Source organism: Panulirus ornatus, chromosome 53 (assembly GCF_036320965.1).
Source record: "Panulirus ornatus isolate Po-2019 chromosome 53, ASM3632096v1, whole genome shotgun sequence".
Lineage (NCBI taxonomy): Eukaryota > Metazoa > Arthropoda > Malacostraca > Decapoda > Palinuridae > Panulirus > Panulirus ornatus.
Window position 1 is genome coordinate 3,252,248 of NC_092276.1, and position 25,021 is coordinate 3,277,268.

Consider the following 25,021-nt stretch of genomic DNA (forward strand, 5'->3'; position numbering starts at 1 on the left):
CATCAAATCTGAGTGGAGGATCAAGATTTGAAGGGTTGTTACGTATGTGAAGAGCAGAACAGAGTTTCTGAGTATTGGCAGTGGTTGACTTTCGTCACTAATACAAATGCAATGGTTAAGGAAGAACTTCCGAAGAACAGAAATAAAATGAGTAGGTTTTTGCAGACCAGTAGAGTGGAAGAGGGTCAATAGCATGCCTGTTTTCGAGAAACAAATATGGGCAAACAAAGGAATTCGGAAGTTGGGAAACGGTACAGCAGATTTCTGTCATACAGGCATGTAATCAGAAAGAAAAGGATGATTTCATGCAAAGCAGAAACTACCATAGTAAGAAACAACATGGATTCAGAGCAAAGAGGTCATGAATAATAAAGCACTTAAACTTTTTGACAGACAATAGACAGAGAGATGAATGGGTAAGTATATATTTTTTGATACTGTCCCATACATGAGGGTTGTAAAGAGGCAGGAAATTTAAGCACGCATAAGTAGGAAGAAGGCAATTTTGGTATATCGAAAATGTCACATATCTTTTGTTCTAATTGTAAAAATACATTTGTCTGTTGGTCAAATACTTGAATGTTGTCATATCTTTTCGAATTCTTAAGAAATTATACCTTTTCAACACATAACGTATCTGCTTTATTTCGTTTACGTTTATTCTTACAATAAAATGTCTAATTTTATATTCTTTTTTGAAAAAAAAAATCTAGAAATGTCCATGTGGATTTACGCATCTGTGTTTGTTACGTAACTGACGTTGCTTGGTCCTCAGCAAGTCCAAAACAGAGTACAGGAGAATGGTAAGTGAAAAGAGAGAAATTATCTTAAATCATCGGCTGATCTTGAAAGAGTATTTGTGTATGTTATGAAAATACTAGGAGAATGAACCTTTCTGTAGTTGATTTCATAGTTAATTGTATATTTATTATTGTACAATATGAGTTTTATGTAATTGAGTAGGAACGTTAGGTCGGAGGATGAGCGAATTCTGTATGCAGTGGGTCCCTAGTTGTTGTCGAGTGAAACCATCGTTTGTCGTTCTACTATTTAAGAGAATTTATGCTGATATATACCTTTAGTACAGTGGAGCACAACCCTACCAAACTCATTATAATGTCTTTATTAACCCTTCAGGCTAAGCGGACCAAGAAAGTGGGTATCGTCGGGAAGTATGGTACCAGATATGGTGCTTCTCTCCGAAAAATGATAAAGAAGATTGAAATCACACAGCACAAGAGACACATCTGTACATTCTGTGGAAAGGTGAGACATGTGTGGAATGTTTATTTGGTATTGTTTGAAATTACTTTGACTGGGAGAGGTTACGGCAGCGGGCCATAGTGTTGCCGGATCCCAGGGGACAGACGCTACTGAAGGCCAGTATTCACATCAATGTAACTTTCAGACTCCTGAACAGTCTCATCTTGCACCTCAGTCTTGGGTAATTGGTTTCCTTTAATGACTGGTAACTGAAATCTATGGTGGCTGTGGAATAAAATCATCCAGAGAATTTTGGGGTTTTTAAGCCATGGTTTGGTTAGGCTTGTGGTATAACAATTTTGGACACCCTGCGAATTTTGGGATTTTTAAGTCTTGGCATTTGCTGAATATTCAGAATGATCGTAAAGTTAAGATGCAGATAGAAAGCTGGTAATGTATTAAATAGCTAGTTTTCTTCATGATTTATATTGATGTAAGTGGGATTATTGAAATCTCATGGTATAAATTTAGAGTTGTCACTATTTTGGTGTGACATTCCACTTTTATGGAATCTTCGTTGGTTCTGCAAGGAATTATATGATTCCACAGGCTTTTGGTTTCCTTCTGTAGTAAACTATCTTTTGACGCTAAATAACTTGTTGCTGGTAGTTCACACTGAATAACTTGTTATTGGTAGGGTTATGAGGGATAGGTAAGATGTGGGGTTATATAACAAAATGGCATTATTGTAAAACATTGAAATGAAAGAAATTGCTCTTGTAACTTTTAAAAACTGCCTTGTGAAGTTTTTGATGATATGTACGAGAATAAAGTACTGTGCAGCTTATCTCAGCCAAAGTTTTTCATATGGTTAGGACGGTAAGAGATAAAAGATATAATGTAGTACTTAGTAGGAACATTAGATAAGAGCCTATGCAAACACTTTGCTTGAGTTGCCTTCTGCCAGTGGCCTGTTAAGGGTGAGGCATTAAAGTCTAAGAAGTGGCACTGGAGTTCAGTTATGGAGACACTACTGCTATGGGCCACCCCCTTAAGGGAGTTCTAGTTGGAATAGACATCATAGATATAGATAGTATAGAATCAGAACAAGTGCTAGGTGAATGTTTTTGGTCAGCCATCTGCAAGATGGTCACTTCTGATCATGCAAGAAAAATTAGTAAATGATGTTCGGACACTGGAGGCATCTATCCTTTTCATTTATTATATGCAAGGTTTCAGTGAAATTATTAATGCATTGTTTAAAATGTCGCACTGTTTGAGTGTTTCTGTTCAGCAATTTCTCTTTACGTTAGTACTCTGCCCACTTTATATAAATTTAATATTGATGAAGTTACAGGTGCTTCACCTATAATCCCATGCTCATATCAGCTCTATTTAATGTAAGGAATTGAATGGTACCAATTTTGTCATATTCTGTTCTTAAAAATGGAGTATATTTTCTAGACAGTTACATTTTAGACTTAAGGTATAGCATCCTCTTCTCCCGCTTGTTTTGTGTAACTCGTGTACAAAGAGACGCCATCCAATGTCTGCTGTGCCACCTTCTTGATTTAAAGCAACCATGAGTCTTCGTATCATGCTTGGCTTTGAGATGTGCTTTATTCTTTCTGGAATGGTTGTAAGGTACTGCACCAGAGCATAAGCTGCAGAGTGCAATACATGTGGGGAATGAGATTTCAAGAGATTTACCATACTGACTTCTACCCCTTGCATTCTCAGCATATTACATGCATTCACATAGGTCCCACAGAGAGTGTGATATGTTGGATTATAGGTTTAGCACCTCGTATTCCAACAATTTTGTTTTCATAAAGTGGTCAGGGCTGTGAAATTAAGGAAAATTGTCAGGTAAAAGCACTCTTGTATCAAAAGTTAAAGATGCAAAGAATGTACTTTTATCATTCTTAAAGTCTGTGAACCAGAATACAAAGAGGAGGGATTTCCTGATTATGGCTCGCCTTAAACATTCACCTGGGGCTTGTTTGGATTCAGTAGAGATTTTTTTGGATTTGTTTGCCAGTATAACACCAAATATAGCTTCAATACAACAAAGAAATGTGTGTAGGATATAGAAAAGGGTAATTTCCTGCATTCCAGTGTATACTGCCATGTAAAGTTTAAACCTGACTGAATTCAAAAGTTTTCCAGATATTCTGGGTAAGTTCAGGTATCTGTTAAAAATAGAGGGATCATATTGATGCTAAAGAGATGTTTCCCACTTGGTTTATGATTTCTATACCTCTAGATATCCAAACTTACTTTTTACTTTCCAAACCAAGTGATCCTTGGTACAGTTAAGTGGAGTACATGTTTCAGAAAGGATGGAATTTCACCAATAATAAAACCTGCAAGACACGTTGCATTAATATAGTCTGATTGTATTTTTGTATTCGTTGTTGGTATTTCAGTACGTAACTTGTCCCAAATACTCCATCTCTCATATAACCTCAGAGTTATTCAATATCGAAAGATTTTTTTTTTTGTATTGTGAATTTTCTGTTGTAAGTTCTTGAAAAAATTCGTAAGAAAAAATAATGGAAAAACTGGTATTGTATTCATTGACAAACGAGTGATTAGTTGGTTCAAGAGAAATTTCATTTACTTAGATATGATGAACTGTATTTTCTCTACTCTCTCCTTGGCTCTCTTGATGAAGTAATTATTGTCTACATTCTGAAATTTATAGGAAAAATTTTAGCCTTTCTTAGAGCCCCATTTGCTCTACTATTACTCTCACATTTTGAGAGTGATAGTGAATTGTATATATTTGTATATATATTTATATATTTTTTATTTTTTTTTAAGTAGGTTCTTGACAAATTCACATATATAATGTACATATTAATGAAAATCTGAAAAATGGATAGTGCTTTCCCAAGTATATGCTTCTGTAATTTTTTTTTTCCTGCATTTGGGATGTACCAACAACCTTTAAAGTTGTTTGTTTAGTTATTGTTTTTCAGAAATGCTTATTGGAACTAGGCAGTCGATACTAGGACATGAAACTTTTTTGTTTGGAGCTTTTTTCATGGATATTTGGCAGTTCAATTTTGTAAGCCCTGCTTTTTGTTTTTGAAGAATATGCATGAGGTAACAGTTGCCTCTCGATTCATTGCATATCAAGAGTCTGTACACCGTGGGAAAGTTCGTTTTAAGTCTTGTAAGCCTTACTTTTTGTCTTTCAGGAGTCTATGCGTCGATATGCGGCTGGTATCTGGGCTTGTAAGCCCTGCCGTCGTACAGTTGCTGGAGGAGCATATAATTATTCAACTGTCATTGCTGCTGGCGCGCGATCCTTTATAAGGAGGAATAAGGATATGAAGGAGAAAGACAACATTTGAATAAATAGCTGAATTGTGACATTTATTTGATTTTACCCTGAAACTGGAAAATTGTCTGGGTAGGTTCTTTGGCGAAGAATTTAAAATTTTCTACTTTTTCAATATGGATTTAGGAAGGTTATGGGTAAATCGCATTTTACATTAATTAATAAGTGATGAACAGAGTTAAGTAAAGTAAATATCTTGATCTGCTATGGTTTTGGGTATTATGCAAATTGAAATATAATGTGTGGTGCATTGAAAAAAGATAAGTTTCTAGTGGATGCATGCATTTGGGTTTTATGAAAATGAATAGTCATTTATGCTTTACACCATTGAATTTGATCAATGAATGAAATGTGTTTGGGAGGCATTTTTGTATGGGATAGTTTTTGAATGATTGTGAAGTAAATCAAAGAATGTCTATGAAAGTGAGATTGTAGCTGAATAAATTTTTTTGATATTTAGATTTCCATGTTCTGAAACTTGAAACCATGGAAGGTGAATTCCCAATCTTCTTTGTGTGAAAACATCCATTTGGCAGGACTTTCATGGAATGTATAATGAAAACAAAGGCATTAAATAACTATTTTGACCAAACTAGATGATAGTTTAAAAGAAAATTGAATATTGTGGAAGGAGTAGGTACACCTACAGATGTTTCAGAGGGAAAAGCTTGTCAACTTATGCAGTTAAGAAAGCACATATAATAATAGTCATAAATTTGAAGTGAAATATATACTGCCTGTTCATAACATCTACTTATGGTACTATTTTTAGCTTATTTGAATGATCACTCCGTATGTCTATCCCGTCGCAGAAGTAGCACTTTGCCCCATTCAAGAATATGTTTCCTCAGTAGTTTATATCCAAAATGCAATTAGACAAATCCAACTAAAAGTAACTTAAGATAAATGAAGTTTGATGATGCTGAATACTGTATTAGATCTATAATCTTTTCTAAGCTAAATAGATGTTAAGTTGTTCGATAGATTCATAGGATTTGTTTAATGTATGGGAATAATGGTAGGTGGCCTCTGTACTCTTCATTGTTCAGTCAGTTTCAAGTAAGATATCTAGAATTGAATACAGTATTCAACATGATTGATGCCCCAGTGACTTCAAAGTGACGATAATTTGCTTGGACAGCACTCTTGTCAATGTGCTGGAGGTTTCATTTTGAATACAAGGGATTTGTTGAATTGTCTGTGGTGTAGAGATTGATGATATCCAGAAGGCAGACGAAGAAGTGCAACTTGCATGTTTTGGAGTGTGGTTTCAGTATGAGAGGGTAGTGTTTTAAGACAGCGGTTAGGCGGTTGTTTTGTCACCAGTCATTGTGATGTGTATGATTTTTTTTTTTTTTTTTGTTTATCAGGTTCTGTCGGTGTTGGTCAATGAAGTGTATGGCAGGGGTAAAACCTTTATTTATAGTTGGGTTTAGTGGTTGACTGTGAAGTAGTTTGGATGAGAAGGGTCTAGCGCAGCTGTAAATAAATGAGGGATAAAACTTTTTATTAATACTTTAGAGTTTGTGTTTGGTTAGTGTTTTGGATGAGCACTGAATATGTTAGTGGATAATGCAATGATTAATCAGAAAAATGGAAAACCGTTACGAAAAGAACCGATAAAATAGGGAGGGAGAGACAGTCAAAGGATTTTATGAAACATGTTTGTGAGAGGATGCTAGTTTCCTCAGATTATCGCAGGAGTGCACAAACATCCTGAATGAGGTCACTCGGTGTCCTCGTATATCCGTTATGGCGTCCAACATCTTTGGAACGCACATTCCCCACAAACCTACGACGAAGAACAGTACCCTAAAACCACACACCGTTGAGTTGGAAAAGTGACATTTGATAGTTAATATGATTGTTGTTGCTGGCGTGTGGACTTCTATATGCTTCGGAATTCTGGTCGCGACTGATGTCGCAGAGGGTGAGTGATTAGTGTTTTACCAAGATATAACGCAAGTGATTCGCCATATTACTTTATTATTATAACATTTGTGTCATCGTTTAGAATGCGACGATAACTACTGTGAATTTTTAACCTGAATACTATCTGCTCCATGTTTGTATAGCACCTCAGTACAGCTGACCCCAAGACCAGAAGTCAGACTAATTTAAGGTTTAGAACGCTTCCCCGTCTTAGGATAGCGTTAAGTTGGTGATTCTTTTAGGGTTTTAGGATTTTAGGATGAAGCTACTTCTAGTGGTGTTTGGTTGGTGCTACTTTTACGAGCGTTAGGTTATTGCTACTTCAAATGGTGTTTGGTTGGTGCTTCTACTAGCGTTGTTAGGTTGGTGCTACTTCTAGTGGTGTTAGGTTGGTTTTACATTTGGAAACGTTAGGTTTGTGCTACTTGCAGCAGTGTTAGATTAGTTCAGCCTCTAATGATTTTAGGCTGCTTCTCCAGTAGTTTTTGGTTGATGAAGTTTATGGTAACTTTAGGTTGTTATTACTTCCGTTGTTGTGATGGTGCTACTTCGTGGTGTTAGGTTGGCACTACTTCCAGTGCTGTTAAGTCTCTTACTTCCAGTAGCTTTAGGCTGTTGCTTCATACTGTGGTTTTAGGTAAAGTAAGACTGACCAAGAACACCAGGTGATTAGATATGTGGAACAAGGTAGCATATCATGCACATTATTCTTAGACCAATTACGATTATTGGGGTTAGTAGACTGATGTTTGCAAATGACACTGTTCAGGAGGCAGACTTGAGAGGAAAAGCTCTCCAGAATCGAGAGGTTAGACGACAACCTGTACATGGCCCGGGTGGTGGAAATCTCTTATGCCTGGGACAGGTGACATATTGCAATATACACCATCGTCTGTTGTAAGATCAATGCCACAGTTTCTATGCTGATGACTTAAAAAGTGTGATTGTCCCTGAAATAGATGGGTGTGAACGCGGGGGTGTTAGTCTTGCTGGAAGTAAACATTAAGCACTGGTTTTGTTACCTATGACGCGAACATATCGCTTCAAGGAATTCAGGTCTGATCTGTTTCCACTTGTCATTTGTGATTATTGCCTTCTAATGATTTTGACCTGATTGCCAAGGTTCATTTAAAATGTCATGCGCAATAGATTAGGTGGTTCCTGACAAGCCTAATGTGCTTTCGGCAGACTGCCTGGTGTATGACGTAGGCGGTGAGGGCTCTTCGTCCCGCTCTCCGGTTATACCCCTTCACAATAGCGTTATAATCGGTGTCTTCAAGGGACACCAGAATCTGCAATCGTCTTCATATGTGAACTCGACTGACGGGAGTGATGAAGGCCATGACGATGTGAAGTTTGAGGTGCATTTTGAGGCTAGTGGCAAGAAATTCCTGTTAAGATTCAAAGGCCACAAGCTGTTCTTACTACAGGAAGCCATGCGTGAGTCACTTTTTTTGTAGTAGTTACATCTTTACAAATGTTTCATAAATTATCGAGAATAATTGAGCAGGACTTTTTTGTCTGCATGATGTAAATAGTTTTTATCATACGCTACATATAACACTAAATGAATCATGACCTGACTGAGGGAAACTATAAACGACTTTGAGAAAGGAAGCGATAATAATGCATCCATCCAACACCACTTCTCGTCCTTTCTCAGTCATCACAACCACGGGTATTGGGAAATTGCTGTTCCTAGCATTGGTAATGGTACGTTACTGTGATAATATCACCTACTGGTACAGCAAATGGAACGTGATATTACCCACCACAACCATAGGTAGTAAGAGCATTTTCGTACGAAAATCCAAAACCACTTTTAGTGGAACATTCCCACTTTTCTCGCTCTTTACAACCACATGCAGTGATATATTCGCACCTGCCCCCTCCAAAGCACAAGTATGAGAACATTTTCCTAGCGCTACCATATTACACTAACCATCGTTATTATAGTTGGGGGAACATTTCTTACACTAACAACCACAGATAGTAGGACTCGCTTTAACACCCCTTATCCATAGTAACACATAACCACAGGTAGTGGAATACCACATATATATATATATATATATATATATATATATATATATATATATATATATATATATATTTTTTTTTTTATACTTTGTCGCTGTCTCCCGCGTTTGCGAGGTAGCGCAAGGAAACAGACGAAAGAAATGGCCCAACACCCCCCATACACATGTATATACATACGTCCACACACGCAAATATACATACCTACACAGCTTTCCATGGTTTACCCCAGACGCTTCACATGCCTTGATTCAATCCACTGACAGCACGTCAACCCCGGTATACCACATCGCTCCAATTCACTCTATTCCTTGCCCTCCTTTCACCCTCCTGCATGTTCAGGCCCCGATCACACAAAATCTTTTTCACTCCATCTTTCCACCTCCAATTTGGTCTCCCTCTTCTTCTTGCTCCCTCCACCTCCGACACATATATCCTCTTGGTCAATCTTTCCTCACTCATCCTCTCCATGTGCCCAAACCACTTCAAAACACCCTCTTCTGCTCTCTCAACCATGCTCTTTTTATTTCCACACATCTCTCTTACCCTTACGTTACTCACTCGATCAAACCACCTCACACCACACATTGTCCTCAAACATCTCATTTCCAGCACATCCATCCTCCTGCGCACAACTCTATCCTTAGCCCACGCCTCGCAACCATACAACATTGTTGGAACCACTATTCCTTCAAACATACCCATTTTTGCTTTCCGAGATAATGTTCTCGACTTCCACACATTCTTCAAGGCCCCCAGAATTTTCGCCCCCTCCCCCACCCTATGATCCACTTCCGCTTCCATGGTTCCATCCGCTGCCAGATCCACTCCCAGATATCTAAAACACTTCACTTCCTCCAGTTTTTCTCCATTCAAACTCACCTCCCAATTGACTTGACCCTCAACCCTACTGTACCTAATAACCTTGCTCTTATTCACATTTACTCTTAACTTTCTTCTTCCACACACTTTACCAAACTCAGTCACCAGCTTCTGCAGTTTCTCACATGAATCAGCCACCAGCGCTGTATCATCAGCGAACAACAACTGACTCACTTCCCAAGCTCTCTCATCCACAACAGACTTCATACTTGCCCCTCTTTCCAAAACTCTTGCATTTACCTCCCTAACAACCCCATCCATAAACAAATTAAACAACCATGGAGACATCACACACCCCTGCCGCAAACCTACATTCACTGAGAACCAATCACTTTCCTCTCTTCCTACACGTACACATGCCTTACATCCTCGATAAAAACTTTTCACTGCTTCTAACAACTTTCCTCCCACACCATATATTCTTAATACCTTCCACAGAGCATCTCTATCAACTCTATCATATGCCTTCTCCAGATCCATAAATATATATATATATATATATATATATATATATATATATATATATATATATATATATATATATCTTTCTTTCAAACTATTCGCCATTTCCCGCATTAGCGAGGTAGCGTTAAGAACAGAGGACTGGGCCTTTGAGGGAATACCCTCACCTGGCCCAATTCTCTGTTCCTTCTTTTGGAAAAAAAAGAAAAAAAAAAGAGAAGTAGCGTCAAGAACAGGGGACAACCTGAGAGGGGGAAATCCTTGGCCCCCTTCACTGTTTCTTCTTTTTGAAGAGTGAAGACTGGAGGGAAGCTTTTCCAGTCCCCCTCTCCCACCTCCAAAGTCGACGTCGACACGCAGGAAATACGTGGGAGGTATTCTTTCTCCCTTATCCCTGGGGCGAAGGTTCTAGGAGCGGTGAAGAATGTGTGGAAGGAAAGAACGTTATCTCGGAGAGAAAAAACGGGTATGTTTGAAGGAATAGTAGTTCCAACAATGTTATGTGGTTCGAGGCATAGGCTATAGACAGGGTTGTATGAAGGATGGTGGATGTGTTGGAAATGAATTGTTTGGGTACAATATGTGGTGTGAGGTGGTTTGATCGAGTAAATAATGGAAGGGTAAGAGTATGAGACTGAGTGTGAACGAATGTGGCCCTTTGTGTGTGTGTGTGTGTGTGTGTGTGTGTGTGTTTTCCTGGCGCTACCTCGCTGAAGCAGGGGGTAGCGATGCTGTTTCCAGTGGGCCGGGGTAGCACCAGGAATGGATAAAGGCAAACAAGTATGAATATATATATATATATATATATATATATATATATATATATATATATATATATATATATATATATATATATATGATGTGTGTGTGTGTGTTTCTTTGCATGTGTATGTGTATATGTGCGTGTATGGGCGTTTATATATATAATAGGCTCATATAGTGGAATATACTTCCGTACATCAGTACCTAGAACTGTTATGCAGTAACCCCATCATCAGGCTTCTGCATTACTTTGACACTTGTAATTACTGATGGTGAGACAATACCTCCCATAACCACAAGCGTCTGGCGTCATTACCCCAGCCACGGGCGGTAGGAAACCTTAGCTTCTGTAATATCGTATAACCACAAGTAGTAAAACGCATATAGTAATGACATCCCTCCACAAACATATACTTAGGGCCCCCAATGCTTGTAATCTCACAAATACAGATCATGGGGGTAATTATCAGTGCTGTGATCCCATAAATATAGGTCATGGGTCTCTTCCAGTGCTGTGTTCTCACAAATACAGGTCATGGGTCATATGCAGTGCTCAAACCCGACATATGCAGGTCATGGGTCACTAATAGTATTGTAGAGAAGTAGATGTAGAGAAGGGAACACATAGTGTTGTAACACCGCCACATTTACAGCTTTCGTGGACATGGGCGTGGCCAATTTCCCACTATACGAAGTCCGTGGCAAATGGTTGTACGTGGGCGTGGCTGCGGGGGGCGGGTGGCTCACCGTGACCAACCCAGCGCAAGCGGAGGCCGTTTTCCAGACGCCCCTGGGAGTGGACACCTCAGACTGTCAGTTGAGCGTGGCCTCCTCCTCTAGGCTGGCTCTCACCTACAACTGTATAGCAGGTACAGAACCATTATATATATATATATATATATATATATATATATATATATATATATATATATATATATATATATATATATATATATATATCCCAGCTTAAGCCAGGTACCCATTCATTGACTAATCTAAGGGCTGGCTGCCCAGCCTGGGATTTAAACCTAGATGGGTCCATGAAGTAATGCGTAGTCAGCAATATTAGCCACGACATTCCAGAAGACCCTAGTTATTTTGTGACATTTAGTTTTTAAAGCATTGAGTTACTAGGGATCATTCTAGTGTGTTTGGCGTAGGGAAAAGTTGTAGAAATATGCTCTGCCATACGACTGAGCGTATGTGATACGTTCATGTTGGTGGTGTGCGGCGTTGCAGGGTGCCCCACGGTGAGATCGGGTGGTTCGGTGGTAACGGCGGGCCTCCCACTTGAGAGGAGCCTATTGCTCTACCTGCAGCCCGACGACGTCCGGTATACTGCCCTCCTCACGGTAAGCTGCCACACAAATTAAAGTACCGTTCTCTGGGGAGGATTCTTTCCACTGTCATCTTGTAGGACTGTCATGATATTATTATCATGCCATTAGTAGAAGGATGTACGAGAGTCTGATGTTTCTAAGTAATTATTTCATTAGAAACGTAATTAGTTCCTCCCTGTGATATTAGGGCTGAAGCGTTATGTGATCCAGGTGTCAGGCGGTAGGTATGAGACGTGGCACTTATTGCAGGTGAAGCTGTCGCTGGAGGGGTTAGTGAAGGAGTCCCTCCTGTTAGAGGTGCGGCCTGGCCTGCTGCGTCTTCATGAGTGGAACAGAGTCGACCTCACTTTAGAACGCCGTAGGGACGAGGTGCGTCTAAGCTAGGTTTGACCATGAAAGTATTGTGGGTATGTATGTATCCTGGCGCTACTTCAGATAGATCCTGGTGCTACTTAAGATTGATCCTAGTGCTACTGAAGATATGTCCTGGAGTTACTAAAGGCATTTTCTGTTGCTAAAAATATCAAAAACTTTTTCAAATGAAATTGATATATCTTGCTATAACTTTTAAAATATCAAACGCTTTTTTTTTTTTTTTGGTTATGTTGGATGTACCCTGGTGTCACATAACATCTCCAGGTCCTGCTGGAGATGTTATGTGACATAAACGTATCACGTTTGTCCGAGTTGTGTGAACGGCCGCAGGTTGAGGCGTGGCTGGAGGTGAACGGCGAGGCTGGAGCCAGCGACGTGGTCACAGGCCGTTTGGTGTCGGCTGCACTCGACCTGGAGGAACTGACTCACGGAGCCCTTTCCACGTATTGCAGACCCACGCGCCCCAGCGGCCAAGGTAGGTAGGGAGGTTAGAGATTGGGAATTCATGGGTAGGGAGTGTAGTGAAGGTAATTTATCCTTGATTTCTCAATGCTGAAGATGGGTTAAGTTTTGGTGCCACTGAATAGTCGAATTGATAGGTTTTGTTTGACATTTTATATATATATATATATATATATATATATATATATATATATATATATATATATATATATATATATATATATATATATATTACGTTATAACCGGTAAACTTCAAACAGTGACATATTTTCCGGTCTACCCCTAGCTTCGTCGGAAACTACACTGACATCCCGCCTTTGCTCGTGGAACCTGGTATGGTCCTTGGCGGGTACCTCCAGCCTCCTGCTCGTCCTTCTGCTGGGGACCTGCTGTTGCCTGTGCAGGAATAAGTCAGGGAAGGCCGACTCCAGCATACCTCCTCCAGGTGTAACCATGAATTCCTTGAGGCATCCTCGCTCCGGTAAGCATAACATGTTGCTAGTGTTGACAGTATCCAGGTTTACACCCGAGGGGTGTATATATATATATATATATATATATATATATATATATATATATACACACACACACACACACACACACACACACACACACAACCAAACTATTCCTATGTTTGGTTGCCAAATTGCATGAAGAAGCTTAACAGAACTGATTGATATATCGCCACCACAGTTTGTGATGGTATAGCATGGTTTTTAATTGTTTTTAGCTGGCTATTTGAATCAAGTGGTCGTACGTGTCTTCCCTAAGGTATTTCATACATGATCTGTTTTTACTTTACCGTAGTGTCAGAGGGAAAGAAATTCATAAGAACCGATAGTAATTACTATTTCTGCAGTATGGGGAGAGAGCTGTGTATTTATTTGGGGGGATCCTTTGCTTCAAGGGGCTTTCGTGGTGTATCAGCAAGCGTTCCTAACCTTGACGTATTCACTGGCCGCCCAGGGTTGAGCGCATAGGTTCGAATCCTGATTGCGGCAGTCGGTCCACAGTCAACCTTGCTGTTCATCCACTTGGGGTTGGTCGATGAAATGGGTACCTGGCTCAGGCTTTGGCGTTAATTGGGTGACATTGATTAGGGCCTCAGTTGCCCGTGCCGTCTCAGCTAACATGAAGAAATAGTATACTTAGGCACTCCAATGAAGGTTAAGTGCGTATAATATATTGAGTATTTGTAAGGTGATGCCATTGTTCACTACGGCATTGGTTGTTAGAACAGAGAAATAGATATTTGTCTTCGTCGGCGTACAGTGACATGGTGTTTATTAATGTGATACCAACCTTATTTTGGTGTGATATGCACATCTAAAGGGTTGAATTTGGATTGTTAGATTTGATTATATAAATTGAGCGATTAGTTTAACAGTTGAATTTTGATAACTAAAGGATGTTAGTAAACGAGAAATAAAAATTTCAGGTAAACCAGTGGAAGTCGAGAGAATATTTCGCAAACAATGAATGATTTGAAAACAGTCGAGAGTAATATCAAATATCCACGGGACAAACTGGTATCAGCTAAGGAAAGCCATCATACTCAAATGGTAAACAAATAATGTTCATACTTATGAGATAAGGTTTGATGATAGAAAATGATACTGGTTATAATTGATTAACTGCAGCCAAAGGTTGCAAATGTACATATAAAGTATAAACATTATAGACAGTGGGGTTGGAAATAAAGACCTTTAAACAGACATTCTCGACTCGAAAGCTCATTATTATACCCAGTGGGTAGAGGAGCTTCAGGGTGATGATTGTACATAAGAAATAGTTCTCCAGTTATCTTCCAGTAAGGTGTTTGCTTTATCAGTAATTATAATGGAGGAAGAAGGTCGATTTGTGGATGCATTGCATTCAAGACGTCAAGTAACCAGTCAAGAGATGAAGTAACAACAGTGAAGGGGTGAAGGCGTTCGGTTTTAATGGTAAAGTGTTAAAAGAGGAAGGACCTTAGAAGTGAGGGGCTGACATGTTAATAGCCATCCACTGGGCGGCAGAAATGTAACTATCATATGTTGCTCCGGACAGGCGACAAGACCCTCTCCTACCACTACTACGAGGAGGTAGAGGCCATGATGGAGGATGTCAGGAGGCCGACCAAGCTCCAGGAGGACACAGTGAGGCCGTTGGGGGAAATGCAGCGGCCAGCCATGCCACGGGAAAACCTCCCTGAGGAGCATCTCGACCTGGGAACCGGAGAGGGGCTGTTGACCAGCGGGTTCTATCAGAATCTTTCTCTCAACACCCGAACTTAGGATGACCCTCTCTCCGCCTGCATTTAAGTTGACTAGTCCGCCACCCACAATCAAGGTGTCTCATCCTTTGCCCAAACTTAGGAAGTCTTACTTAATACATTAGTACATTAAGTGTGGGAAACCATACCTTGATGTGTGATTAATTACTAATTCGGTGTGAAAAATCTCATCTTTGTTGTGGAAGTCCTGACTTCGATGGGGTAAATCCCGACTGATGTGACAATTCAACTCGTGGAAAATCCCGACTGTTGTGTGAAGTTCTTACTTTGGTGTGGCAAACAGGGTATATCTTTTTTTTTCTACCACACATACTGTCATTTCCAACCCACCCTTTCCAGTTTTACATCCAGTCATCCTGGATACGTCCTCTGCGTAGGTAATTGCCCTCTCTGTTCAGTATTTGACTAATTACCTAAACCAAGAAAATCGACCACAGTCAGATGAAATATATGTCACCGAATGCTTTATTCACCTTTCCTTATAGCCTCAGAATCCTTTAGCGCGAGCTTTAAAGCGATGTAACGGCGTTGAAATGACATTATTCACAATATTCCCACCCAGTAAAACCACAAAAAATGCCCCCGATGGCAAAACCCGACTACGTAGAAAGTGATATTGTTGAACTTTCCAATTTTGGCGCCGTATCGTAAATTCCCAACAACGGAGAATTATCAGTGATACGAAAATTAGAAAAAAACACCATAAGATATATTTCTCGAGGTATTACTTATGATTTATTAGGATATTTGTTTTCGTAAGCTATGCATACTTGTTTGTTTCTCTTAGATCGTCGAAATGTTTACCCCCACCCCAAACAAGCTTTTATCCGATGTCTAACAAGAGTGATGTGCAATGAGCTCTTCGGTCTTCTTTAGTCATCAAATTAAGAATGATATTCGCGGAAATTCCCGACAGTTGCCTATAGCTAATGATACAGAATATTTGATCTCGGAACGAATGATATTAAATCCAAAAACTGTTAGACTGTGACGTACGGTGAGCATGGTAATGGTAGCGTAGTGGGCACGAACGTCGAGGCTTGGGATTAGCAACGGCGGAGGCATGTAGTTTTCCAGGACCTAACAGTAGACAAAAAACTATTACTTTAGGTGGACAGTTATAATTTACGGAAGGTCGAACTCCCGGTGTAAATATCACCCGTTCGCTGCTTTGTAACAACTGGTGGGAGGAACATCCTTGTTTCTCCTCCTACGCGTATAGGTTACTACGTCCGAACCAAAAAACAACACGGTTGACGTCTGTAAACCCCCAAAGTTTGGTATATTTTATGTTCCATTATGTACATATGTGTTTTTCTATACAAAGCCTATTTATTATTTCATTAAGTAATTCCATGTATGTAATGTAATTTATAATTACTGGTACTTCATTAGAATATTGCTTATGATATCTTCAGCTGACATGGTACGTAAATTTGTTCAGCTAGATTACCTGTAAACAGGCCAGGATTATTAACATAGAAGTGAAAATAAAGGTTATGATATCTACATGTCAACTGGTTTTTATCTTTAGAGTACCTTTTTCCCATTTCTTTTCCCAATCCATCGCATATATATATATATATATATATATATATATATATATATATATATATATATATATATATATATATATATATTTATTTATTTATTCATTTATTAATTTATTTATCTATCCCTGGGGATAGGGGAGAAAGAATACTTCCCACGTATTCCCTGCGTGTCGTAGAAGGCGACTTCAAGGGGAGGGAGCCAGGGTCTGGAAATTCTCCCTTCTCATTTTTTGATTTTCCAAAAGAGGGAGCGGAGAAGGGGCCAAGTGGGGATATACCCTCCAAGGCTCAGTCCTCTGTTCTAAACGGTACCTCGCTAACCCGGGACGCATTTAGAAACTAAGTAATTTACTCGCCTAACACGTAACCGGGCCAGTATAGTACATCTAATTTTCCGCTTTTATATTCTCTTTTTTTCTTTCTCTCAGCTTCTCCAAGGTCGTATAGGAATGTTATCTCTGGAGAGCTCGGGTACTGGAAGCTGCCGATGGTCAGGATGATAACAGCAGCCAGCGGCGGTGAAACGAATACCGTTAAGTCCCTCAGGGGAGCAGTGGATGTTACCATATGGGCTTGTGAGAAGAGAATCGCGAGACAGGCGGAGGGTGGACTAGGCTGTTGAACGGACGCGCACTGGCGAGAAATGAGAAATGAAAACCTGGAAAGTTTGAAGTTCACGTTTTTTTTCCTGATGACACACGCACACACACACACACACACACACACACACACACATACAAGTCATTTTGGAAAAAGATTTGGAAAAATTACGCCATACTTTCGTATGTCTTACGTATGGCCTACCGCTGAGAAGCCTTCGCTATAGCTTGTTTTTCAGTATATTTTTCTTCGAATATTTTCCAGTTTTTGTTTTAGTTGTGATCTTGTATTTATGACAATATTTCATTATTGTTTCCTTGTTTTTAAAGGCTCCGGTCACGGACCAGAGTTCTTTCCTGGTTACGCCTTTCATTAAATGTAACCAAGGGTTACAAATACAGAAGAGCAAAGAGAGAAGAGGAAAAATAATTATATGTATGTCTAAACTTTTTAGTATTTACACTTATGACCAGTGAAGAAGACGTTCAGTTTCGCCACCATAAAACAAGACAGTTTGTAATACTATAGTTTCTTTTTTTTTTGTCTGCAGATGCATATTAATTAATTTCATCGAACAAAAAGGCCCAGTACTCTGTTCTTAACGCTACCTCGCTAACGCGGGAAATGGCGAATAGTTTAAAAGAAAGAAAAGAAAACTCCCGTGATTTTGATTTTTATCAAATATAATTTTTTTATTTAAAGGTCGCCGGTATCATAAACTGTGTAAAACAGCAATAATCAATACTTTTAAGAATTTGACATATTAGTGATTTAATCTAATGCCCAAACAACTTAAAAAGGGATAAGTTCTCTAAGATACTTTAAATCACACAGACCACCCTGCCTTTAGCCTTTCAACATAATGCACCCTAATCTTAACCTTAAGTTGTGGACACGCGGTTGGCTGTGCAGGAAGGAAAACTTACTTTTCACCAGGGAAGTAGGCTGTAGGTATTATCAATCTGTAGTGTCATTTATAGACACCAGATCAGTCTACATGAAAGTAGAGATGCAGACTCAAAGCAACTGGAAGGAAAAGTGGCGTTACGTAGATACTTGGAAAGTTTATGTGTATTGTGCAGAACTCTCACAGACGTGGAAATTTCCAGGCTGTATTCCGCCAGTACGGCCGGGTTAGTCAGTCAGGCCCGAGCAGCGTCGGAGGGAGCAACCCGTCGGCTGCTACTATTGTCACGCACAAGGAACACGCTTTTGAACCCGACCTCACCGTCTTCTAGCCAGAACTCTGTGGTAGTAAATGCGTTTTGAAATTCTCTATATTTTTTTTGAAAGCTTTTGGTGATATGTAATCTGTGTAAAGTTGAGAATGAAAGGCCGTTTAAAGCAGTTACCATGTGCTATGTAAGCGGTCACGGTGATCAATTATAAAGTAATTTGAAGTCGAGGAAAGCTACCAGATCCATGTGGTTGAGCGTAAGAGAAAATATATAAGGTCTCGATAATAGGTTTTGTTACGTGGAACTCCAAATTGTCTCCTGTGAATTTTATACCAGTGACTGCCGTGCCACAACCAGCCGCCATTGTGCTTTGGTTCAAGGATCTGGGTGCTGCCCAAAGAGGCTTTGAGAGAGGAAGAACGTTTGGGCTGAAGTGCACACGAAACCCGAAACTATTGCTTGTATTATATTGTTCAGGTTCATACTGTTGGTAGAACGATATGTTCTGACGTGACAGTGGAAAATTAAAGAAATTGTGAGTTTAGAGAAACGTCTGTTTATGATTTAATTTTCATTCAGACAGCGAGGGCCTGAGGACTGCATTATTCACTTGGCCTCCACACTGCCGGGAAATGAAAACAGATTTCCTCTTTATTGGGTGTTGGGGTAGGGAGAAATTGGACAAATGAAATATAATGGGGGGCGAATGACACTTGTTGAGTTTGAAATACGAAGTGCAGTGTTAGATTTTTGAAATATGTATGAAGTTAAATGTGCATTGTTTGGTCTTTTGGAATACACGAGAAGCTTTTTGGATCATATTTATGGTGCTTTTTTTTTTTATGTACCCCCAGCTTCCCAGAAGTTTGTGGATGTTGGTGATGTTTGTTCATTAAGATCTAGCAATACCAGGCTGATGAATGTCTGTTTTGTGCATTGTAAGATGGCTTGTGTCTTTCAGGGTTTTGAGACTTTTCCTACCATGTTGCAGTTGGTTTTATGTGAAGTTGATGCCCCGTAGTTTTAATTGTTGGGGATTTCTCATCCATGACGAGCCAGAATGCCCTGATGACCTAATGCAGGATGACCATGATTGCTGTGAATGCCGGGTGGGTGAGTGGGGATTGTGGAGTGATATAGTGTGGGGACTGAGAGTATAGGAAGGGGACTGAGAGATGGATGTGATAAGATGTAATTTCTGTTTTTCTGGGAAGCGCCAGAGCCCTCCTGTACCGTTGCCTAACTGTCATGTGGTGTCAACATACGAGCACTCCGAGAACTAAACCACTCCTCGTACATCACGCTCAGCATAGCAGTAGCCACGTTGGCCACCAAGATGCGGCGACACGCTGACAGCATTGTTGCCCTTGCACATACACCACATGCAGCAACACGAGTAACAACACGCATGAGTGTAGTAGTATCGAGTACAAGAACATCAAACAGGTCAGCCACCGTAACAGCAGCATGATGTCTCAGAACACAAGCGGCCACGATGCATCATCACATTGTACATCATCATGCACTGCAGCAACAGCATTAGTGACTAGGATGCATTCATCAAAATTACACACAAAATTTCACTAAATTAGGATAATTGTGCCAAAGCCCACCTTCCAGAGCCTTTCCAATATATATATATATATATATATATATATATATATATATATATATATATATATATAATGGGCTTTCCTAGAAAAAGTTTTCTACTATTAAATCATAGAATAAGCAGAAAAAGGAGAAACTATTACAAAATTGCTAAACGTTTTATTTTATTCGTTATATTTTCCAGACTCTACCAGTGATGACCACAGTTGAAGGGGTGCGTGAGACCAAGCCGCCAGAGGACAAGCTCAAGCTAGAGACCTGGGCGTAAGGGAACAGACCCGAGGCAGGAGCCCGTAGGGGAAGCAATGATCCCAACCACCCATCTTCTCGTCTTGCTGCTGCTGTTGTATCCTGGTGAGTCGGTGATAAGTGGCGTCTTGATGTAGCTGGAGGAGGACTTAAGGGAATCGTCGTCGAGCACAGCCAGTCCAGCCAGACTCGCTGTGCTAACCCGAAAGTTAGGGAACGGAGGGAGGGAAGGGGAGGAACGGACGCCTCCGGAGTAACTGTTCTCGTTTGCTCTCACGCTTCCCAGGCTTCATACCAGCCAATAGAATTATTAGTTTTAATATCAGTGATCACGTAGCAGTTGAGAGAAGAAAGAAATATAGCTCATGATTAAAAACGAACATTTTCAATTTTCATAAAGTAATGGGTAAGGCTTCTGTTCGCTCGTGCAGCTTCTGTTTGTCAGAATTTTATGAGATTATGTTTATCTTACTGAGTAGTAAGACTGTTGTGATGAATTACCGAAATATTTCAGCTCTTTGGACATTTGGGAACTTGGTATAGCAGAGGCTAAACAATGTCACCAAAGACGAAAGATTTGATAAACTACTGGCATTTTTGGGTTCTAGACCCATCACACTGTTAGGGCCATTAAAAGGCCATCAGCGTCCAGTTATAACCACCGATAGAAATTCTTTATAAACCTTCATGTGTTAACGCTTATGACTACATACACTTTCACTGCGTCTTACTGAAGGTAATTCTCGCGAATTTAGTGGTTACTACAATTAGATTGGTGAATCACATGATACGAAGGTGTTTCGAAGCGTCACGTTCTTTGTGGATATATATATATATATATATATATATATATATATATATATATATATATATATATATATATATATATACACAAGATTTCTATACTTTTCATATTAACTTGTCGATTATTGGGTAAACAGCATACATACCTCAACGTATATATATTGAACCAGTCAACCTGACCCGCCTCCACTGTAATTGCAACGTAGGAATCAGGCGACGCTCGGCAACTGAATGCGAAAGTGAAACTACTTGGTTACGATAGTTGGGGGGACGCTTCCCTTGGCTGGTTTGGCGTGGCAACTCACGTGCTTCAGTGAACCGTAGGAGATTCTTCCGGCATTATGAGAAGCCGCATTATGCCTCTGTAATACTGCTGGTTCATGTAAGTTGGAATGAAAGTGGTAAGGTTTTAAGCTTGCATTGCTCCCCTCTAGTACCGCAAAGGTTCAGGCAGAAAATATGTATATTACTGTGTGGTGGAGGGGATTGACGATTGGCGCGGCGAATATGGTGGGTTCGCTGAACGTACATAAACGATTTTTCTGTGTTTCGTGGTATTTTCAGATATGAGTAACGGTACTTAATGTATATTTGTTCCTTGCACCATCATAACGTAGAAATAGCCTACCCAAGCCAGGGGCAACGGACTTCCTGTGTAACATTAGCCTTATTGTTGTCATTTTATTGTGCAGTTCAACACTGCATTCCATGCCTACCCGGACCTGCTGGTCGTAACTAGCACAGCACAGCTGAAGCGGACGTGGACTAAGTGCTAATTTGGGTTATAACTAGGGCAAGAATGTTGAATGAAACACTGGTAACATATGACTTGGTTTGTGAGCGATGTTTTGTGTCGCTAGCTGGGTTGACTTAGCTCCACATCTGAATCGTTGCATAAATTAAACGTAAATCGACATAAAAATCTGATGGCAGGTTGATCCTTGTGAATACGGTGTCAACTGCAACATTCCACCATATTCATGTATAAATTTAGTCACTCCAGCCACCATCGTTGAACGAAGATCAGCTCCGCTAACGTTTTAGTAATTATCAGCTTGGCACACATTGACGTCGCTGACTGGCCTCTTAGAAAAGTCTATAAAGAGCCTCTGGTTTATCACCGACAATGGGAGAGCCAAACAGGGAACCCGATACCACAAACAGCTTCAAAAAAAAAGAGGAAGATTTTGCGACATAATAGACTCCAGCCTGGATGAGTACTAGCTTATTTCTACTTTATGATTTTTGTCTGCTAGGTCAGTACATCAACGACTGGGGCTTTTTCGCATAATCGTTAAGTTAAAGTAATGGTCAAATAAAAGTCAGGTGCCAGGAGTTAAAGATGTGGTAAGATGTCATGCGCATCACCTTTTTTCAACATTGGAAAAACCCTTAATCTGCCCTTTTTACCCGCACGAAGTTAAGAAGCAGGGTATTCTTGGGGGGAAGCAGTACCAACCAGTTTTCCCCACGAATAATAAAAATGCCAAACTTAGCGCTAAGGTATCTAATTCGTCCTTCGCTGGCCAGTTGCTTGTGTTCGAAAGTAAGAAGTGGTAATGGTGGTACTGCAGAAGAAGTGCTTGTCATTAGAGAGAAAGTGAGGAATATAGGGCGAGCGGTCAAACATAGGTCCTCCTCCAGGTGTTCCCAAGATCTACATTCTGCCCAATTATGTGGACGTCACCCGCGTCTGAATTGCAGTAACCTCAGAATTGCGCATAAGTAGCTTCTCGTTTGTGCAGTTCCTAGTTGCTCTTATTATTATTAATTTTTTAGATGTATGAACAGTAAGAAAGTTTAATAGCAAGTAATACCAAGATATTTTTTCGGTTCTGATAATTGTCACCTTAAGTGAGGTAAAACAGATATCGACTTTCGTGTTCATGGATCATTCCTGGTGCTGCTACTATATAACCTAGGTACACAACAGCAAGGCTGTGTGCTCGCCATCTGTATTACATCGATTTTTGTTTTTGTTTTCCCTTCTGGTAACCGAGCTCTTCTTAACTATACTTAGTCTCTGCTATTATGCTGGTACTTCTACCACTACTACTGCTATTGTACTACTTCCACCAGCATCTACCACCAGCAGAACTACTGCTACTAGTACCACATATAACAAAGGCCACGAATGCTGTGTATTCTTTGAATTACTGTATCTTGAACGCCTGGAGGTGATCAGGATTTTCGTTAGATTACATAATGATCCTGACAGTCGATAAGGCCTAAAGCCCAGATAACTGCCACAGAGCTTGTCTTACAAAGTGTCTGTTCACTCAGGCACACCAGACCTATGCTAGTAATAGCACATTGGAGAAAGGGCCGTTATTAACAAGATTCCGGACTGGGGTTGGACTTGGCGAATCTTGCACACAAACACACATCATACATCTGGAGCTACGTACCGTAACTAACAACTCATTAATGAGAGTTTGCAGGTGTTTTTCTATAAATTATCTATACACCTATTTTTACCACAATCAGTGAGTTTATCTTCCGCCGCCACAAACAACCTGGAAGGAACACAATGGTGTGTTGTTTGAATTCCTTTTTAAAGTGTTGACCTGAATCTGAGTTGCTGATCATTAAAAGAAACGTAAATAATTTTCCAGTAGCTTGTAGATAATTTCCCCCAGCTTCGTACATAAACGTTTTCAAGCTCCAAACTATTTACCTGAAGATGACCCTCAAATGATCATATATATATATATATATATATATATATATATATATATATATATATATATATATATATATATATATAAGTTGAGCAATACATAAAAAATGTTCCATGACTGAAAGAGCGATTGTTCGGGGGTAAAACATTTTCTTATCCAGCACCAGTAGTAGAGAAAGTAAGTGCTCAGTTTAGAGGAAGAAGTTGAGGTTTGCGAGTATGGAAGGTAAAATAAGGTAAGAGACGGCGTGTCGGGTTTGTGAACTGATGCCCCAACAGTTATAATATGATAGGCTCCATAATCCTTACTTGAGAGTCCCTAACCATGATGGCCGGGCTAACGTATACCGTTCACGGCATTTTGCCTTCTGAATTCGTTATTCGTTATGTGGCAAGGACGAGCCATCTAAGAGCCAGACCACTGGCAATAAAAATCACCCATTATGTTGTAGCGTAGATGTTACTTTTAATTCTTGATAGTGAGTAATCGTTTTCTTTTAGGCGATGGTGTGGTTAGAAGAGGCGTTCGCTGGCGGCGCCAGGATCAACTGATGTCTGCCGAGAGTACACACCAAATAACACAGGAATTACAGGAATTTGATAAGGGAAGTAACACATCTGAAGAATCACCGACAGTAACTGAAATAAGTCATCAGTTGCACCAGAAAGCACAGTTGTTGAGTGAGAGGAGCAAATCACTGCCGCAAGTCTTTTTCGATAGGCGCAATCTTCCACCTCAGCCGTTGCAGGTGTTTGATGGGAGAAGCGACTCAGGACGCCATAACCCAATCCTTTTCCGTAATGAACCACTCCCGCCTGACGTCCCTAGTGGCAAATGGCGTAGGCTGGTGAGAACGCTCTTGCAGGACGCTGCCACGTTCCTCTCTGCCAGGCGCACGCCGCAACGTTTCATTGCATGGCTCTCTAGTGCGCAGGAAGACGGTGACGGGAATCTCCACCAAGTAGATATGTCCGGCAGGAGAAGAAATGACATCGCTAGACAGCTTCCTGATCCATGGTATTCGGTTGACACATGGATGGGGGCTTTTCAATCGAGCTTCAAGAGAGACATGGTTCTGAACGCGGGGAAGTTAGGCGCCATCTTTCTTCTCTATTACCTTGCTCCCGACGTCCTCGTATGGATTAATGATAATTTTGGATTGGGATAAAAGAATTTTTTAATGCTAGCTTCAGTGTTTGTTACATGCAATGAATCTTCTTCAAATTCTGCAAAGTACTTATGTGTTCTCTGAAGCTACAGAAGTGC

General features: G+C 40.1%; 3 protein-coding genes across 6 annotated transcripts; all 3 read left to right on the forward strand.

The window, feature by feature from the left end:
* Positions 1-713: 713 nt before the first annotated feature.
* On the forward strand, positions 714-4,584 carry RpL37A (ribosomal protein L37A). The gene is made up of 3 exons (XM_071692469.1): positions 714-803; positions 1,138-1,266; positions 4,410-4,584. The coding sequence occupies exons 1-3, from the start codon at positions 801-803 to the stop codon at positions 4,563-4,565; spliced, it is 288 nt and encodes a 95-aa protein (XP_071548570.1). The 5' UTR covers positions 714-800; the 3' UTR covers positions 4,566-4,584.
* Positions 4,585-4,675: 91 nt separating this feature from the next.
* LOC139765185 (uncharacterized) lies at positions 4,676-17,355 on the forward strand. Of its 3 annotated transcripts, none has more exons than XM_071692463.1 (8): positions 4,676-6,482; positions 7,673-7,924; positions 11,281-11,496; positions 11,867-11,979; positions 12,217-12,336; positions 12,673-12,817; positions 13,091-13,285; positions 17,061-17,355. In XM_071692463.1, exons 1-8 carry the CDS (start codon positions 6,413-6,415, stop codon positions 17,252-17,254), a joined length of 1,305 nt encoding a protein of 434 aa, XP_071548564.1. In that variant the 5' UTR covers positions 4,676-6,412; the 3' UTR covers positions 17,255-17,355. The 3 variants fall into 3 exon arrangements, with proteins under 3 accessions (XP_071548564.1, XP_071548563.1, XP_071548565.1); XM_071692462.1 differs by lacking the exon at positions 17,061-17,355 and adding an exon at positions 14,854-16,596; XM_071692464.1 differs by lacking the exons at positions 7,673-7,924; positions 17,061-17,355 and adding an exon at positions 14,854-16,596.
* Positions 17,356-18,357: 1,002 nt separating this feature from the next.
* LOC139765186 (uncharacterized) lies at positions 18,358-24,923 on the forward strand. Of its 2 annotated transcripts, none has more exons than XM_071692465.1 (3): positions 18,358-18,483; positions 20,206-20,375; positions 24,256-24,923. In XM_071692465.1, the coding sequence occupies exons 2-3, from the start codon at positions 20,327-20,329 to the stop codon at positions 24,921-24,923; spliced, it is 717 nt and encodes a 238-aa protein (XP_071548566.1). In that variant the 5' UTR covers positions 18,358-18,483; positions 20,206-20,326. The 2 variants fall into 2 exon arrangements, with proteins under 2 accessions (XP_071548566.1, XP_071548567.1); XM_071692466.1 differs by having other exon boundaries at positions 18,393-18,486.
* The last annotated feature ends 98 nt before the right edge of the window (positions 24,924-25,021 follow it).